Genomic DNA, 18,471 nt, shown 5'->3' with positions numbered 1-18,471 from the left:
GAAAGTGAGATTTGAGCTGCAATTGGAATGTTCCTGGAATCACACAACATATTTCCAGTCCTCTTTCTGCAAGTGACTCTTGCTATGTTTGAACCCAGATATCACGACACACGTACACATGTGTCGGCACACACATATCAGTCTTCTTTTCTCTTGGTTGAACATCTATATTCCTCAGTCATTTCAATCATATACACCTGTTTAGCAATGTCTCTCTGGAAATGCACTGTTCAAAGTGGGATAGAGCAGTCTAGATTTGGTCTGGCTGTCACAGGAAAGATGGGCCCATCAGAGAGCTCCCTTGCTCTGGACACCACACTGGTATCAACTGTGCTTCTAAATCTCAAATTCCAAAGCTGCAAAAGCCTGGAGGAACCTGTATCTTGTTAGCTCTCCATTATTAATCTCTCAGCCAACTAAAAATGGCATCTATCCATCACATGCTACTGCAAAACCTCATCACGAGTAGCCTCTCACTGTATCAATGAGAGTGGGGAGGGGCAGGCAAGGGTAGGAGCCTGGTGTCGACTTTTTTCTATTGAGGCCATCTGGCCACCTGTTTAATATTGTTCTTTTGTACTGTGGATGTTGTCATTTAGGATTTTAACTGTCCTTCCATATGTCACCACAGATTTGATAAGCATGCCACCCACCTCCACATCTGTGTTGTGATAAAAGCATCTCCCAGGCTGGGACAGAGAAAGAATATGAGTATTCAAGCAGTTACTGATCCAGCTAACAATATTATGAGACAGTCCACGTAAGTGAGAAATATGCAAGACATCTTGCTGAAATTCAAGTATACCATATACATTCATTCAGGACCCAAAGAATAAAGAAAGGTTGTCAGTGTGACAGGGCATCCTTAAGAACCAATGCTGAATTTGAGAGATCACTGCTCCTGACTTGGAGTACTCAAAAACTCCCGTTTAAAACTATGTTCTAAATATGTGTTCTGAAATATTGCCTAAACTATACATAGGCTCACCAGTTCAGAATACACGTTTTGATTTTTCTCATTTGAAAATTCTGTCTTTACTATAAGGCCCCTGGATCATGCTCCAAGACCCCTCAGGGGTTCCTGACAGCGTCATTGCAATTGAATATATAAGTTTTTTTTCTCACTTTCCTATGATACAACCCAGTTTGGCCAGAGACTTAAAAATGTATAAACCATAACAGACTCACTTTTATAAGCATTGATCTAATGCTGAGTTCCTTTTATGGTAGTCAATGCTACCATTTCCAATAAAATTCTTATCCCTGAGAAATATTTAAATGGAAAACAGGAATTAAGCAAGTTCCATTTGTTTTTGCCTTTTCCTATGTTACTTTTGTTTTTCATACTTTTTATTTGAGGATATGGAGACATTTTCAGAGGGTAAAGCAGAAAGTGATAGAAAAGAAACCCACACAAGAATTAAATAGAGTTACACCTATCTAGGATATTTTGAAAACTGAATTTCTAAATGCATAGGTGCCCAGTATAACTACTATGCCCAGAAATGTCTTTGTGGCTCAGATGACATTCTCTTTTACACCCGGGTATTTTCAATTACTATGTATTCACCTAGTTGATCTGAACTAGTTCCACAGTTGCAATATCCACCTCTCCTAACTTCCAAGAAATAGAACTGCCATCAAAACAAGTGAAAAATCTCTCGGCCGTTCTGTTTCATTGAGTGAGGCTTCAAGCTGAGGTCTGGATATTTAAAGACCTTGCTCATGACTAGGTCTTTCCCCAAGCCAGCTTGAGGTTTGCACTGGAAACACGTGATTCCCTTTCTCCCTCAGGCTGAAGCATCAATAAGGACTTTCAATGCCCAGTCTGTTCACCTGCTCTGAAAAGCTCTCCATCTTATAAAGGGGACACCCCCAGTAGAAGGAGGTCCTATTTCAGCTGCTCTTTTTCAAGGGTTGCTATTGCCCTGACCTGCTCGATTTGGCCACCAGGAGAGTCACCTCACTTGCAGGTTGAGCATACATACCTAGTTCAGATATGTTGCCAAAACAATACCTAAAGGGTGTCTTTAACTAAAGACTGTATGAAGACCCCACCACCATGCTGATGATATGAATTCACATCACACCATGCCATGACATAAATGCTGTATACAAGTCACAGTGTGAACATTTATTTACATGTGTATGGATGCAGACAGATAGAGCAAACTACAGATAAAGTTAAGTGAGGCAGCTGGTGAAGCTCAGCCAGCATGGCTGGGGACACCCTCAATCCAATAATGCTCCTCGCCATTTGTCCTGTTCTTCCTTGCTGATTCTGTGCCATATGTTATTAGGCCAAGAACTAATATCTTATCTGCTGAAATGTGATCCATCAGGAACAGTTTTTCTAATATGAACATTATTTTATTTCACCATGCTACATGGTTCCCTAAATGTCACTCACAAATTTGTGGTGCCACTGTAGGGAATGTGAGTCCTCTCTGATGAGAGGGCATTGCAGGATGCCTTCCATGGGCCTGGGCACAGATTTCATGGAGAGCACCCCCATTTCCAGGGGGATCCTCCCTCATTACTCAGAGTCCTTTCTTGGGGATTGTGTCCTGCCTTCCAGTATCAATTGGAACCCCTTCCTCCTTTTCTATGGCAGCTAGAACCCCATTTAATCCTTACTAAATAGGGGTTAAACTTGGAATATCAGGTTCATAGGTTTATGCTAAGATACTTATTTCCTTGACTTAGAGTGACATACTTCCCTCTTTTAAAAAAGTGTATTTCACATGTGAATTCAGCTAATAACAAGCTGAAGTCCTGTGCATTTAATTTTTTTTCCTGTGAAGCCACATGCTGCAAGAAAAGTAAGATTTTGGAACTGATGTTGATGGTGATGACAGCCTCCAGATACAAACAACGAAAGAGGGCACTGCTGCCACTCACCATGAGCAACAAAGGAGGACACATTTTCAGACTGCACAGCAATGCAATAGGTCTGAGAAACATGCTGGGATAGAAGGAAACTGGTCTTAAATCTGAAGCCTTCCAGTAACCCACAGAAGAAATTTCCTCTGATTACTTAATCTTTCTGTGCCTCCGTTTCCTCACCCAGAACTGGGAATTTGTAACACTTACGTGACAGAATTATGATGAGATCAAATGCATGGAGAAGAGGCATGCTAGTGGCCACCTTGGATACTGTGAGTGCCCCACAAAGAGACGACATCATAACTGCCCATATCCACTGACCACAATTGTTTCCAGCAGCCGTGGGTGCCTGTGTGACTTGCCCGAGGGGAGGGGTTGGTAACTGAAAAGCCTGGAGACACTGCATAAATGTCTTCTTTTGAGAACAAAAGCCAAAATTGACAAATCAGATCTAATAAACTAAAAAGCTTCTGCACAGCAGACACTGGAGACACTGATGCAGCAGGAGGGGGAAGGACAGGCAAGATGCCCCCAAGGACCTGGCCTGGCTCCTCCTCCTCTTGTTTCATCTTCAAAGCTATCAGCTTAAACCTAGTTTTGAAATGTAAACAGTACAACGGGTCTTTGTACCTACCATATTTGAAGAGTCACCTTTTATTCTTTCAGAAAACCAATCACACTCCAACCCCAACGTTTTTATTTCAGTGGATGTGTTAACGGCTGTTGTGATATCACGGTTCTTGTCTTTTTACTTTAAAAAAATTTAAGAAGTGTCTGTTCATATCCTTCGCCCACTTTTTCATGGGGTTGTTTGTTTTTTCTTGTAAATTTGTTTAAGCTCCTTGTAGATTCTGGATATTAGCCCTTTGTCAGATGGATACATTGCAAAAATTTTCTCTCATTCTGTAGGTTGCCTTTTCATGCTGATAATAGTTTCTTTTGCTGTGTAGAAGCTTTTTAGTTTATTAGATCTCATTTGTCAATTTTGGCTTTTGTTCTCAAAAGAAGACATTTATGCAGCCAACAAACATATGGAAAAAAGCTCATTGGCCGGGTGCGGTGGCTCACACCTGTAATCCCAGCACTTTGGGAGGCCAAGGTGAATGGATCACCTGAGGTCAGGAGTTCGAGACCTGCCTGACCAACATGGTGAAACCCTGTCTCTACTAAAAATACCAAAAATTAGCTGGGTGTGGCAGCGGGCACCTGTAATCCCAGCTACTGGGGAGGCTGGGGCAGAAGAATCACCTGAACCCAGGAAGCGGAGGATTACTGGTCATTAGAGAAATGCAAATCAAAAGCACAATGAGATACCATCTCACGCCAGTTAGAATAGCAATCATTAAAATTCAGGAAACAACAGATGCTGAACAGGATGTGGAGATATAGGAATGCTTTTACACTGTTGGTGGGAGTGTAAATTAGTTCAACCATTGTGGAAGACAGTGTGGCGATTCCTCAAGGATCTAGAGCCAGAAATACCATTTGACCCAGAAATCCCATTACTGGGTATATACCCAAAGGATAATACATCATTCTACTATAAAGATACATGCACACATATGTTATTGCAGCACTATTCACAAAGTGAATAGCAAAGACTTGGAACCAACCCAAATGCCCATCAATGATAGGCTGGATAAAGAAAATGTGGCACATATACACCATGGAATACTATACAGCCATAAAAAAGGATGAGTTAATGTCCTTTGCAGGGACATGGATGAAGCTGGAAAGCATCATTCTCAGCAAACTAACACAAGAACAGAAAACCAAACACCACATGTTCTCACTCATAAAGCGGGAGTCGAACAATGAGAACAAATGGACACAGGGAGGGGAACATCACACACTGGGGCCTGTTGGGGGCTGGAGGTCTAGGAGGAGGATAGCATTAGGAGAAATACCTAAGGCAGGTGATGGGTTGATGGGTGCAGCAAACCACCATGGGATGTGTATACCTATGTAACAAACCTGCACGTTCTGCACATGTATCCCAGAACTTAAAGTATATATATATGTATATATATACAATAAAGCAAAGTTGAGAATGGATATTAATAATAGCTGAAGAGAAAACAATTTAACTCATCTAGTTTAGGTAATTCAAACAAGAATGCTATTAATTTGCTTCCTTCAGTAAGATGTTTCATCTCTCCATCTTAATTTGCTTGGGTGGTTAATCCCATATTTCTCATTTTAATATGAGAATATTATGTGTATATATATTATGTATATATAATATATACATATTATGTGTATATATATTATGTATATATAATATATACATATTATATATGTGAATTTAAATATGAGAATATTATGTACATATAATATGTACATATTATATATAATATATTCATATTATATATATATGAATTTAAATAAGAGCACAGCAAAGAAGATCCAGCATAGAGTAATTTATTGTAAAATAAAAATAATATTTTTAAAATTAGGTGCAGAATAGACAGTACACTCTGAGAGAGAGAATTCAGGGCAGGCTGCTCATAAAAGGATGAGACAGCAAAGACTGGCACTAGGGAGACTCTCTTTATGGGAGTCCTACATGATTATTCATAAGGGGGTGGGAATAGGTGTTTGCTGCTAGTAAGCATGTTCTGGGTGGTTCTCTGAGTGCACACACGCAGTAGCTCTACATGCTTGCTCATATGTCACAAGTCTCATTAGCATCTTAATTCTCCACCCAGAATGAGCAGTTTGAGGACAGGTAAAATCAAAGTGCGCATGCTTTCTGCAGGGGAAATTCCCTGCTGAAGATAGCCTTGCTTGAATGAGCTGGACCACAGTGCAAATCCTGGGGCTTATTGTGTTGACTGTACGGTCACCACAGTTGCTGCACCACAAGGACAGGGTTACTTCCTTGACTCTACCTATCTGGCCTCAAGTGTATTTTTAAAAGTATATTTTATCCAAAATTAAGATTATGGTTTCTGATTAGTCTGGTGGATGTGGTAGGCTGTTTTCCCTTGTTTGTTTCTGTTTCAGGATTTCAATCTAATTTGAATCTAATTCGAATCTAAAGATTATGATCACATACAAAGCAAAGTTGAGAATGGATAATATCAATAGCTGAAGAGAAAACAATTTAACTCATCTAGTTCAGGTAATTCAAACAAGAATGCTATTAATTTGCTTCCTTCAATAGGATGTTTCATCTTTCCATCTTAATTTGCTTGGGTGGTTAATCCTATATTTCTCATCTTAATAGCAAGTATGTCCATTCACAAGTGTCGAAGAGGTTTGAAAGCTGGGTTCACTTGCTCTATGAAAATATCACCAGATCAGAACAACCAGAAAGGAGCAATCCCTCCTGGCATTACAGAAGGTGTGTATCTGTTTCCCCCTCCTCCCCTCTAATCTGAGCTGTACTCTCATAAATTAAAGTTGACAAGACAAGCATGAGAAGCCTGTTTTGCTCAGGTTCAGTGGCTCCCCAGAAGGCCAGGACTCAATGTAAGAAAGGCTACAAAAAAGAAAGGTGACATATTTGCCAAGCAGTCTGGTAGCCTCAACTTGATATGCTTTATCTGTGATGGCAAGAGGCAGGCATTGTTTCTTCCTTTCCCTTTTTTCCTAGTGATGCTTCTCAATCAGCCAATGAGACTTAAGTGAGGCCCACTTACTCATGGCAAGGCCAACGTCCCAATTGTATTAGTCCATTTTCACACTGCTATAAAGAACTACCTGAGACTGGGTAATTTATAAAGGAAAGAGGTTTAATTAACTCACAGTTCCACATGGCTGGGGAGGCCTCAGGAAACTTGCAATCATGGTGGAAGGCGAAGGGGAAGCAGCGCACATCTTACATGGCAGCAAGAAAGAGACAGAGAGGGGATGTGCCACATTTTAAACCATTAGAGCTCATGAGAACTCACTCACTATCACGAGAACAGCATGGGGGAAACCACCCCCATGATCCAATCATCTCCCACCACGTCGCTCCCTCACATGTCAGATTACAATTTGACATGAGATTTGGGTGCAGACACAGAGCTAAACCATATCACTGGCTATTGTGAGAGTTACAAAGAGGGTCTGCACAAGTTTATAATCCAGAGGTGAGGCCTGTGCACAAGAAAAACTGTGCTGTATAAGAAACTTCTGAAAAACAGCAATGCCTAGCCAGAAGAAAAGATTAAGGGAAGATGGACACCTACAAATCTGGAGTATTTCAGAAAACAGAATCAGGGCCAATAGAGCCCTGCTCAAAATAAAAACAGACTCTCTAAGGCCATCGTATGGTAGACGGGGCTGACTCTGGAACTACGTCACCAGCAGAGACTGGCCAACAACCTGTCCTATGCTGGGGAGTGGAGGCAAATATCAGACATATCAAAAATTATCAAGTGTAATGTGGAATCAGATGAGCAAAATCTTGTCCAATCCTGATATTCTGTACAAAAGTTAATTAAAATAAGTGAATAAGTGAAGTATTATTTGTGACTTGGGCTTCACAAAAGAGCCTTGTGAGAGTAAGTGGTACTCAACTCATATAATACCTATTTTTATGTATTCATCTCCAGGAAAAGTGTAGCAGGGATGGAGAGAAAGAGAGAGAGAATTAATGTTCATTGTTGGCCTATAGGCCCATATGTAAAATATATATATATATACATAAGCCAATATATTGGTCAATGGAGCCAGTATTCAACTTACAGATAAATATAGAAATAAATATGTGTGTGTATGCACATAACATACACACACACAAGACACACATATATTCCATTTGCCAAATGCTGTAACTTTTTTTAAGTGAGCTTGTATACAACTGAGGTTATAAGGTAGGCTCCATTTGTCTCAATGTTTATTTTATGGCCTTTCGACCATGCAAAGTGGGAGAAGGACAAGAAAGAAAAGAAAAAGGAGGAGGAGAAGCAGGAAGAGGATGAAAAAAGGGAAGTTAATATGGAGGACCTAGAGGGCTGCAGACATTTTATACACATTATTTTACTTTATATGTATTTGCATTCAAGGTGAGCCATTATTACACCCATTTAGATGAGTTCAGATGAGCGCAGATAAGTGAAATAATAAAATTAGTAAAAGGCAGAGCTGTGTTTCAGACCCAGTTCCGTCTGATCACAAATCTCTGCTCTTTCCTCACCACTCCCTTAGTAACAAGGAGAGAGGTGCCTGACTCAGTTAAGATCCCACCACTGTAATACGTCACCACTGACATGTTTAAACAACAGGAATTTTTTCCAAGAAATTTTAATTTAAAAAAAATTACGATGGCTCACGCCTGTAATCCCAGTACGTTGGGAGATCGAGGCGGGCGGATCACGAGGTCAGGAGATCGAGACCATCCTGGCTAACACGGTGAAACCCCATCTCTACTAAAAATACAAAAAAAAAATTTAGCCGGGCATGGTGGCAGGCGCCTTAGTCCCAGCTGCTCGGGAGGCTGAGGCAGGAGAATGGCATGAACCTGGGAGGCGGAGCTTGCAGTGAGCCGAGATCGCGCCACTGCGCTCCAGCCTGGGCGACACAGCGAGACTCCGTCTCGAAAAAAATAAAAACAAATAAAAAATAAAATAAAATAATAAAAAAATTAAAGTATATATTCCTAAATATGCTTTGGGTTCTCCAACTAGTTACAAGCATTTCCTTTGCTGGTGCCAGGTAGGAATTTGACTCAACCAGCCAAGTGTATCACTTCTAATAGGACGGAAGAAATGCTTCCCTTCACTCCAAATCTCTTAGCGGAAGTTAATTTATGGTCTTCATGATCATCAAATGAGACGGCTTTCATTTACACCAAGACCATGAGTGCGGGTGAAATTGGGGCTTTGAGGGTAACCATCCAGAGGAAATAATCAATACTATCTGTAAAGAAATAAATCACGCTGGGGAACAGCAAAGATTCCGCTTTTGCAGCAGCAAGGAACCTTCGCCCAAGGATAAAATCATTATTTAATGGGTCTGAAGGAAGGGGATCTCACAGTGACCGCCTCCTGCTAACCCAGCCCTCCCAGCTCGCTTGCTGCTCTCTTTCTGGTCTCCATGAATGCGCCCTTCTAGAAGGACTTAACTTGGGCAGCTTGGGGTCCGTGGCGGAGACGCACCTCGGCTGCTTCCTGCAAGAGCTCCGCTGAGGGCCAGCTCAGACTCTGGAACGTGGCTCGGCCTCCACAGTGTGGAGGCAGGAAATGGAGACAAAAAGACTCCCTCCCTTCTGGCCAAATAGAGAGGATCCAAGACCAGGTGTAGACTCGTGCTGCGCCCAGGAATCTGCGACAGCACAAGAGGGAGCCGGCAAGGAGAATGGCGGGGCCGCAGAGGGTCAACTGAGACCGTGAAGGACAAAGAAAACTCCAAACATCCCCCCCAGCCCTCCTGATAAACAGAACCGACGCGGAAGCAGACCCCGGCCACCGAGGGGAAGCGCGATCCTGGCAGCCCTCTCGCGCGCCCTCCCCGTGCCTCCCCCTGAGGCAGGGATGTCGCCTTCCACCTGGCCCCAGCAGGCTGGAAATACGCCTGCGCCCTCCCTTCTGCACGGGCCCTGGGTCCTTAGCCCCCGCCCCCGGCCTCCGCTCGGTCCCCTGACGCCCCTCCCGCTGCTGGCGGCGCCACCACTTTCTGCCCTGGGGAGGTCCCCGGCTCCTGCCCGCAGACAAAGCCATCTTAAAGCGCGGAGAAGGTGACATCGGCAGATAAGACGCTAATTGACAACTCATTTTCATTCTGCCGAACAGAATTGTTTCATTTTTCACTCCTATCACCTGCTCATTTTCGGCAGCCCACACCCGGCAGAAAGGGTTCCCGGGGGAGTCGCTTGAAAGGTTGGAGCCGCCACGGAGCTGGGGTCCTGCGGTTCCGCTGCCCCCGCGGCGCCTCGCGGGCGCTCCCTCGTTCGTGTCTCAATGCTGCCCTCTGCTGGCAGCCGGCGCCACCGGCGGCGCCAGGCGATGAGCCCCTCACTGCCCGCGTGCGTTTTGAGGAGGGCAGAGCGCTCGGGCAAAGGCAGAGGTCAAGGGCGGCGTAGCAGAAACTCGCCTCCTTTGAGGGCATCCTGGAGAGGCAAGGATGTTCAGCTGTCTTCCCGCAGCGCGGGTGCTTCTAGCAGTTCTCAAAGCTTCAGTGCAACAAGAGCAAGGAGAAGCCATTGTCGCGGACGACTTTCCTCTCCTGCAAGAGATCTGGTTTGGAACAAAGATGTGTGTGAGGCAGAGATATTGTATTTACAATCGGGAAAGAGCGAGCCAACACCTGGTAGTACAAAGGCCAGACCTGGGGTGAATGCAAGATTTCCAGCTTCAGGGTCCAAGGACAAACTACCCTTTCCCCATGAGATGTGACGCCCAGCTCTATGGGGCACTCCCAGAGATAACTCAGCCCTTCCTGGGAGCCTGCTGCTCTCCCCCTTCTCTGGCTCGGTCCATGATACCACTCTTCAGACCACTGCCAGCGCTGGACTCCTGGGGACCCACTGGACCCCTATCCCCCCACCCTCACCCCATGTTCATTCATTCCTGCTTCTGATCAACCTCCCTGCCCCCCGTCTCCCCTTCCCAAGCCCATCCTCCCCTCCGTGCTAGAGGGAGCTACATTAAATGATTCAATCACAGTGAAACGCTTAAAACAGTGCCTGGCACGTGGTAAGCACTGAAGACATTTTAGCTAGACATTTAGTTAAGTCTGATCAGCCACTCCCTGTCCCTGCCCAATGGACACTTATAGGGGCTGCCCATTCATTGGATAAAATTAGCAGGCCACAGCCTAACTCAGCCTTATCTTCAAACATTTTCTCAAACTGTACAGAGGAACAATGTAATTTTCTGGGGTTCTCAGGAACACACCCTGTGTGTCTTATCTCTGTTGTTGGTAATACTGGCTCCTTAGCTAACAGGCCATCTCCTGACCTCTTCACCTATTTAATTGTCTTTTGAGACTCAAACCTTCCTGAAGGCATCCTCCTTTCCTGACGGGCACACTCTACCCATCTTGTTGACTTATGCCTCCTCTTCTGCATTCCCCAAATACTCTATTCTTCATTATAACTTTCTGAGTCTGTCTACTCTCCAGGTCTGAGTTTCTTGACTTGCACGACTATCTCATTCATCTTTCCTTCCCCTGTAACCAGCACAGTACCTGGCTCTTGTAAGTCAGACCCTCCACCCGTTCACTGCATGAATGAATGAATGGAGGCAGGAGAGAACGCATCCATGAGAGGAGATCCCAGAAGCACCTATCAGCCCCAAGGTGCACCTTCTCCATACACCTGCCAGCAGGAGAGTCCTGTGGCTTAATCAGCTCCTTTGCAGACTGGAAAGGGCAAAGCAGTGAGCACCTGGGAGGCCTTGCCCTGTCAAGTTCAGCAGGATCATCAATTTCTTTAATTAGATGGTAATGGCAACATCGAGCCTGGCTATGTTGGAAAGGGGAGGTTATTATTGGAGGAGGAAAGGAAAGTAATTCTGAAGACTTGAGGACATAGCAGAGAAACAGTCTGGCAAGAGTGTAAGACTTGAGACTCAGGAGGGCAACATGAAGACGCTCGGCACTTGAGGAAAGGAGACTGGGGAAGTATAATAGATGGCTTAGAGGAGAGGAAAATCAACTGAGTATGTTTTATGTATCAAGTGCTTCTTACATCCCTTCTACACCTCATGACAACTGAAGAAGACAAGTATTATCCCCATTTTCTAAATGGAAAAACAGGTGCTCAGATGGATTTGGTTCCATATCTAAGGTCACACAGCTACCAAGTGATAGCACCAAGATTCAAACTCAGGCTCCATGACTTCCAAGCCCATGTTTTCTACCTCCATGAATGTTTACTCTGCTGTGAGAAGTAAAGCAAAAGTACCTGGCACCAGCAGGTACTCACCTCCTACCTCTGAGGAAAGTGCTTCAGACTTTCCTAAGGTCATTTCCCCCTCCATCTTAACTGGGAGTCCTGGTGGATTTCTGTGTCTCTGAAATGCACCCCATTAAATGTCTTCTATTATGCAGCACGCTGCATAGCTCTTAGCCCAGTCAAGGCCTAGATAGAGTAAGAATCCATTATCGAAGAGCTTCATTTTCCATTTTATATAGAAGACACCCGCTTTCGTACACCCCATTGTACTTGAAGAAGTGGGATGCTTCCTCATTGATCACATTCTCTTCCATGACACCACACTTCATCAGGAGCCAGTGGGATTATACAGCTGTGACTAAAGAGATCTAAATCAATCATCACAATTTCCAGAAAAGAAACCAGAACTCACAAATCACTGCCCTTTGTTTTCTTAACATTTATTTTAACTTCCGGGCTACATGTGCATAGGTTTGTTACATAGGTAAGCTTGTGTCATGGGGTTTTGCTGTACAGATTATTCCATCACCCAGGTATTAAGTCTAGTATCCATTAGTTACTTTTCCTGATCCTCTCCCTCCTCCGACACTCCACCCTCCAAAAGGCCCTGGTGTGTGTTGTTCCCTTCTATGTGTCCGTGTGTGTTCTCATCATTTAGCACCCACATGTAAGTGAGAACATGTGATATTTTGTTTTCTGTTCCTGCATTAGTTTGCTAAGGATAATGGCCTCCAGCTCCATCCATGTCCCTGCAAAGGACATGATCTTATTCTTTTTTATGGCTGCATAATATTCTGTGGTGTCTGTGTGCCACATTTTCTTTATCCGGTCTATCATTGATGGGCATTTAGGTTGATGCCATGTCTTTGCAACTGGAAAATCACAGCACTTTGATGTTTCAGGAAAACCCAAACCTGTGTTTCAACTTCTATCACAAAATCATGTTGTTGCAGTGAGGCTGTGAACCAAGTGTTTAAAGGTAAGAATTTCAGTGTGTCAGTTTCAGCAGGGAAATCACATCTCCAGCCTCCCTTGACCTCAAGATCCACTGAATTCCACGTGCATCCAATATGACCCTCCAGTGATACTCTTCCCTGCAACAGTTAGAAACTGCAGTCCAGGAACAATGGTTCTCAAACCTTAGTGTACATCACAATCATTCGGAAGGCCTATTAAAAATACAGACTGTGGGCTTCCACAGTCACCAGAGTTTCTCATCCAGGAAGTCTGGAGAAATCTGAGACTTTGGATTTCTAACCAATTCCCAAGTGATGCTGATGTGGCTTGTGCCAGGTCCATGCTTCCAGAGCAGCTGCTCTAGAGCAGTCATCACCACAGAGAGTCAGCCGAGAGCCCGAGAGGGCACAGGCCCAGCGGGGAGCCCTCTCTGAATATCGTACAGGCTTCATCTTTTAACATATGGTAGTCACCAAGGCGAATGCATCTCTACTAGAGGCTCTTTTCTTTTGTGAGATGCATTTTTAGCACACCATCTTCAAGCTTCTACTCACCGATTCTGCATGGCAAAAGATGCCAAAGACCCCCAGATCAGATAGGATTCATATGGCTCAAGTGACAGAAAGCCAGGCTCCAACTGACTTCAGAAAAATAAAAACAAATATATTGGTTCCAGAAGTGAGGTGTCCAGTCTTGGCTTCAGCAGGGCTCACATGATGTCATCTGACCTGATTTCTCCTTCTCAATCTCTCCTTTCTCTTGCTCTTATTCCTACTCTCTCTCTTCTCTCCCTTACTCCATCATCAAACCTTCTTCACTTGGGTGTACGGATGGTCATGGAAGCCACAGGCCTGGAAAAACCCTACATTAAAATCATCCCAGCACAATCTCATGGCTCCTCATTGCTTCTCATTGACCCACATAGAATCAAGCGCTCAGCCCTGAACCAACTCCTACAGGCGGGAAAAAGCAATGCTGTGGATAGGCCTAAATCAAGTGCTCCACTCTTCTTCCCCAGACAAGTCACAGGGGCTTGGAAGGGGACGAGGGTACTAACAACAGGTCTTGCCAAGCCATCAGGCACCACCACCATGTGTAGTCACCAAGTCCGAAGGCTGCCTTTCAGCCCAGATCTCTCCTGGCTGCCATATAGCATTTTCCTCTCTTCTGCTTGGAAGTATTTTCTCTTTTTGGCTTTCTAGATCAGATACTTTCCTTGAACTGTTACTGTTTCCATCTCCTTTTTAGGATTTTCCTCTTGTGCCACTCAAAGCCTTGTGTGTGCCATGGATTTTTCCTTATGCCTCATCTCAGTCATGCCTTTTCCATGAGCTGTACCATCCGTTCTCTTGCTCTTCAATACCACCCTAAATCTGTGAATTCCCAAGTCTGTATCTCTATCTGTGGTCAGCAGGATAAAACTACCCACCCCCCCAGCAAAGATGTCTATGTCCTAATTTCCAGAACTTGTAATCGAGTTGTGTTACATAGCAGAGGGATATTAAGGTAGCTAATGAAATTAAGGCTGTGCATCAACTGGCCTGAGATGGGGAGATTTTCCTGGATTACCTGGGTGGGCTCAGTGTAACCACAAGGGTCCTTAAATGTGGAAGAGGAGGCAGAAGAGTGAGTGTCAGAATCACTGTGATGGGAGGAAGACTCAATCCTCATTTCTGGCTTTAAAGATGGAGAAGGAGCTGCAAGTGTAGGAATTCAGGCAGCCTCTGGAACTGCAAAAAGGCAAGAGAATGGATTCTCCCCTAGAGCCTCCAGAAAGGCCCTGCTGACTCCCTGTTCCTATGTTCCAATGCAACTTTATAAACACTGACATTTGGATTTCATAAAATTATTACATGTCATGAGATATTCTTTTGATTTGTTTTTTAACATTTAGAATTTTAAAAATTATTCTTAGCTCACTGGCCAAACAAAAACAGGTGACGGGTCAGATCTGGCCATCAGGTACAGGCCTGCTGGCCCCACCCTACAGCCACACTCAGCAAGGCCAGATGCTCAGGCTTCGAGGTGCACCTGGCAATTGGGCCCCACTGAGGCACTGGAGGGCGGGGGTCTTCCATCTCATCCTCTGTACTAAGCATGTGCTGAGCAGAGTGGAGTGATCAACACTTTTTAAACTGTCTATTTCTTTCTCTGTGTCTCTCTGTTTGCTGACTGTGTGTCCTTAAATTTGAGTAAATTAATTATGTGAATGACAGGGGGCTCCACTATACACCCAGCTGCCTGCTGGACATCTCCACCTGAACATCTCATAAACATCTCAAATGCACTGGGTCTAAAACTAACTCCATTGAGCTCATTCTCTCTTTCTTTTTCCTCCCAACCTCTCATGCCCAACCACTCTCAATCAAAAACAAAAATCCTTCTCCTATATACCTTACCCTGGTTGTTAGCACCACAATTCACTCTGTCACCCAATTTGGAGCTCTAGAGCTATATTTCCCTTTTCCGCCTCATATTTCCCAGGAACCGTGAGATCCTGTTGTGTCCACCTCTTGAGTATATCACAGAAGTGCCCTTGAACTACCCCAGGGCCAGTGCCTTCATCCCAGGCTTCATCACCAAGACTCTTAAGCACAATGACCTCCTAAAACTGACCTTGCAAATCCCAATCTTTCCCCTTCCCAATCCTTCCGATGTGTTTTGGCAGTGTAGCGTCCTCTGGCAGAGATACACAGCTACGACTGCCTTGCTGTCCAACCTCAAGCCCCTCAAGGTGCCATTTCATTCACAGGATGACTTCTCAGCTCCTTAATGTGACACAAAAGGTCCTTTAATCTGGCCCCTACCTGACTGCCAGCTGCCACTGCTCCCAGCTCACCTCCATAAACAGCCCTAAGGAGCTACTTACAACTTCCATGTGTTATTCCACACAGCCATGCCTTTGTTATGCCACAGCTTCTTCCTGGACTTCCATACCCCTTTGTCATCTTGGCTACTCTATACCCACTCTTCAAGGCCCCACTCAGCCATCATATCTCCTGGGGAGATTTCCCTGCCCTGCCTCCTCTACCCTCCTGTGCAGAATTGATGACCCCCTCGTCTGTGCCCCCTTCCTATCTTTTACAGCTGTCTATTGTGGCCATGTGTTGAACTCCATTGACATCGTTTGCTTTCCCGTCTGCCTTCCCTACAGGCTAACTCCTTGAGGGTAATGTCCCCTGGTGTCCCCCACCAGGCAGAGCATCTGGCCCTTGGTTGATGCTTCCCAGATGCATTTCCAGACTTTGCAGTGGAAGCATGCTGGTTGCTATAGGACTCAGGTGCTGGAAGATAGTATTGCTCCAATTCAGAATCTCACTGCTTTTCATCATGAAAAGACTAGAGCCGCTCAGGCCTCCAGGCCAGACCCTGTGAGGCCCACCCCACAAAAGCTTCCTCCCACACCTGGCACAGAGCAGCAATGATGGTACCTCATCCCTGTTAGGGGAAACCAAATGCCCCCTCCACTAATGGCAGGCTGCGTGTATCCTAAGCCACCCCTGTAGTGTTGCTTTACTTATGGGAGTCAGGCATTGTGTCCCAGCAGCGACACTGGGGAACTTCTCCCACTTCATCACTCTGCAGCTCACTGGGCCCTGCATCCCGCTTTTTAGAACATCTGAAGCTTCATGCGGAAGCCTCGTCACTACAGAATCCCAGGAGACAGGCTGTTCTCTAGTAAAACCCAACAAATAGCCCTGAACTGTGCCACACAGAAGGGGAAATGCCATCAGATGCTGACATCTGTGATGGAAAGAAGGACAAAAGACAGGGATTCTCTTTTCTCTTTTATGGAACTGCTTCTTGGGGGCAGGTATCTGACAGACCCTGAAGCCTGCCCCATTCAGCCAGTTTCAGCATTCAGCCACAGTAGAACCTCCTGCCCAAAGCCTCAGCCCGCGTTGTCCCCAGGACTATGTCTCTCCAGCCCTGGGTGCTTTCTGGAAAAGCCTTTCCCGCCAGGCCTGGCATGCACAGCTCCCGTGCCTCCTCATCTCCAGGATTCCCCTGCCGCAACCCCAGCATCTGTTTTCACCACCAGCAGCTGATCCCGGCTCAGCCTGCAGGCTCCCTCCCAAAGAGACCTCAGGCAACAAGACTCGATCAGTTTAGGGTTGAGCTTAAAGTCAAGGAATCACAGAGCCCTTGGTGCAAGCTCATTTTGCAGGTCCAGCCTCGTTGTTTCTCTGAGCAGGTGCTGTTGGCATTTTGTGAGAGGTACCAGCCTTTAAGACTTTTATGTGTGAGTGTCCATGTACCGTGGCTCACTTGGCACCCTTGATGACCTCCCAGGAAGTGCCAGAGGCACCCCACCCAGTCGCTGTGGCAATCCGATGGCCCCTTCCCATACCCACAGGTCTCCTGGGTGTTAGGGGAAGAGCCTCCATTAAGAGCCACCTTCAGGAAATCCCCGAGCACTGAAGTTTATGCAGTTTTCAAAAACACCAGGTCATATTTACTCACCTTTCTCCTGGCTGATAAAAAGTCCGGTCCACGACGAAAATAAATTCCCAGAGCCTTCATTCTCCTCATCTTCCATTCCCTTGATTAGGCCCTTGAATTAAAAAGAAAAAAAAAAGTCTGGATTTTAAAAAACAGCACTCGCTTAAATCTTGTTACTTGAGTAGCGATGGTTAAAGAAAAAAAAAAAAACTGGCCCCTAGAAAAGGAAGTTCTTTGCATTAAGTAAATGCCCTCTGCTAAGCAATATTTCTTCTCTGCCAGCAACAAAGTTTTGGGGGTCATGTTTTCCTGTGTAATAACCAAGAACAACTTCTCCCAGTTCCCTTTTCTTCCCTACCTTCCAGCCAAAGGCCCATACTTCCTCACCTTTCAGTGAGTCACACTCCCACTACACAGACAGAAATGCTCAAACACAATGTACTCCCAGCCCAATATTGTCCCTCAGCCTCAAGCAGTTCATATAATTTGCAAATTGACTCCGCAAACTCTTCATATATGTGCATTAATTTTCACCTGCATAACCGCTGCATAATTCGCACCTTCATCACCTTACATCTGACCCACTCCAGTCATCTTTTCTCTGTCTTGAATCCATTCTCCTCATTCCTAAAATGCATATGTGCTCAGGGCAGACATCTTTTGTCTCAAAATCCTTTGTGAATCCACGGTTGCAGTGATAATGTCCTACCCAGGGCATAGGGAAGAGTCTCCCTAGGGGACAATGTTGGCTGGTAAGAGGCTCACATTAGGGTGGTGACCAGCCACTGAGGCTCAGGCACATGATCCTCGTGTAGAACTATCTCCAGATATGCAGATGAGCACATAGAAAAATAACCTCGAAGTAGAAAAGAGCCCGTGACATCCATGTCTAAAATGGGGGCCCAAACCAAATACTCCTCTAAAATCCTGCCTCACTGTATGAATGATTAGTGATATTTTTGTGAGTTGATGAGTCTGGAATTTTAGAACTATCTTAGGCCTCTGCACTGGCATCAATTTTGTAGTGAAAGAAAGGGGTCCAGGGAAGCCCTAAGGAGCCTCTGGCAGCAATCTTCCAGCTTTCTGAGCCCACCCAGTGTTTCTTCCAGCAACAGTAGAGGGGTGTGGGGTTACTATCATCTGTACATTTCAAACATGTGACTGGAAGCCTCTTAATACTCTTCAGAAAACATTTGCCTTCTGTCACCAAATCAGTCAATTATTTGAATATATGCCTTTTAACTAAATTATATGTACAAACAAAACAAAACAAAACAAAGCAAAACAAATGTTATTCTAATTATATTTTAGAAACATATTTTCTCACCCAAGATACCAAGTTATAATTCATTCTGTTG

General features: G+C 44.8%; 1 protein-coding gene across 2 annotated transcripts in view; it reads right to left on the bottom strand.

The window, feature by feature from the left end:
- LOC134730977 (uncharacterized) overlaps positions 1 to 17,710 on the bottom strand; it is a 116,145-nt gene extending 98,435 nt beyond the window's left edge. Inside the window, exons 1-2 of one of the 2 annotated variants that reach the window (XM_063606781.1) lie at positions 17,135 to 17,710; positions 7,805 to 10,052 (exon numbers count right to left, since the gene is read on the bottom strand). In XM_063606781.1, the coding sequence (XP_063462851.1) occupies positions 8,928 to 9,596 (669 nt within the window). In that variant the 5' untranslated portion in view covers positions 9,597 to 10,052; positions 17,135 to 17,710 and the 3' untranslated portion in view covers positions 7,805 to 8,927. Of the gene's footprint in view, positions 1 to 7,804; positions 10,053 to 17,134 lie in introns of those variants that run through there. The other variant, XR_010112940.1, reaches the window with a different exon arrangement.
- Positions 17,711 to 18,471: the final 761 nt, after the last annotated feature.

The sequence above is a fragment of the Pan paniscus genome, chromosome 7 (assembly GCF_029289425.2).
Source record: "Pan paniscus chromosome 7, NHGRI_mPanPan1-v2.0_pri, whole genome shotgun sequence".
NCBI lineage: Eukaryota > Metazoa > Chordata > Mammalia > Primates > Hominidae > Pan > Pan paniscus.
Note: the sequence above shows the minus strand (reverse complement) of the source record. Positions and strands in the feature narration are given on the sequence as shown.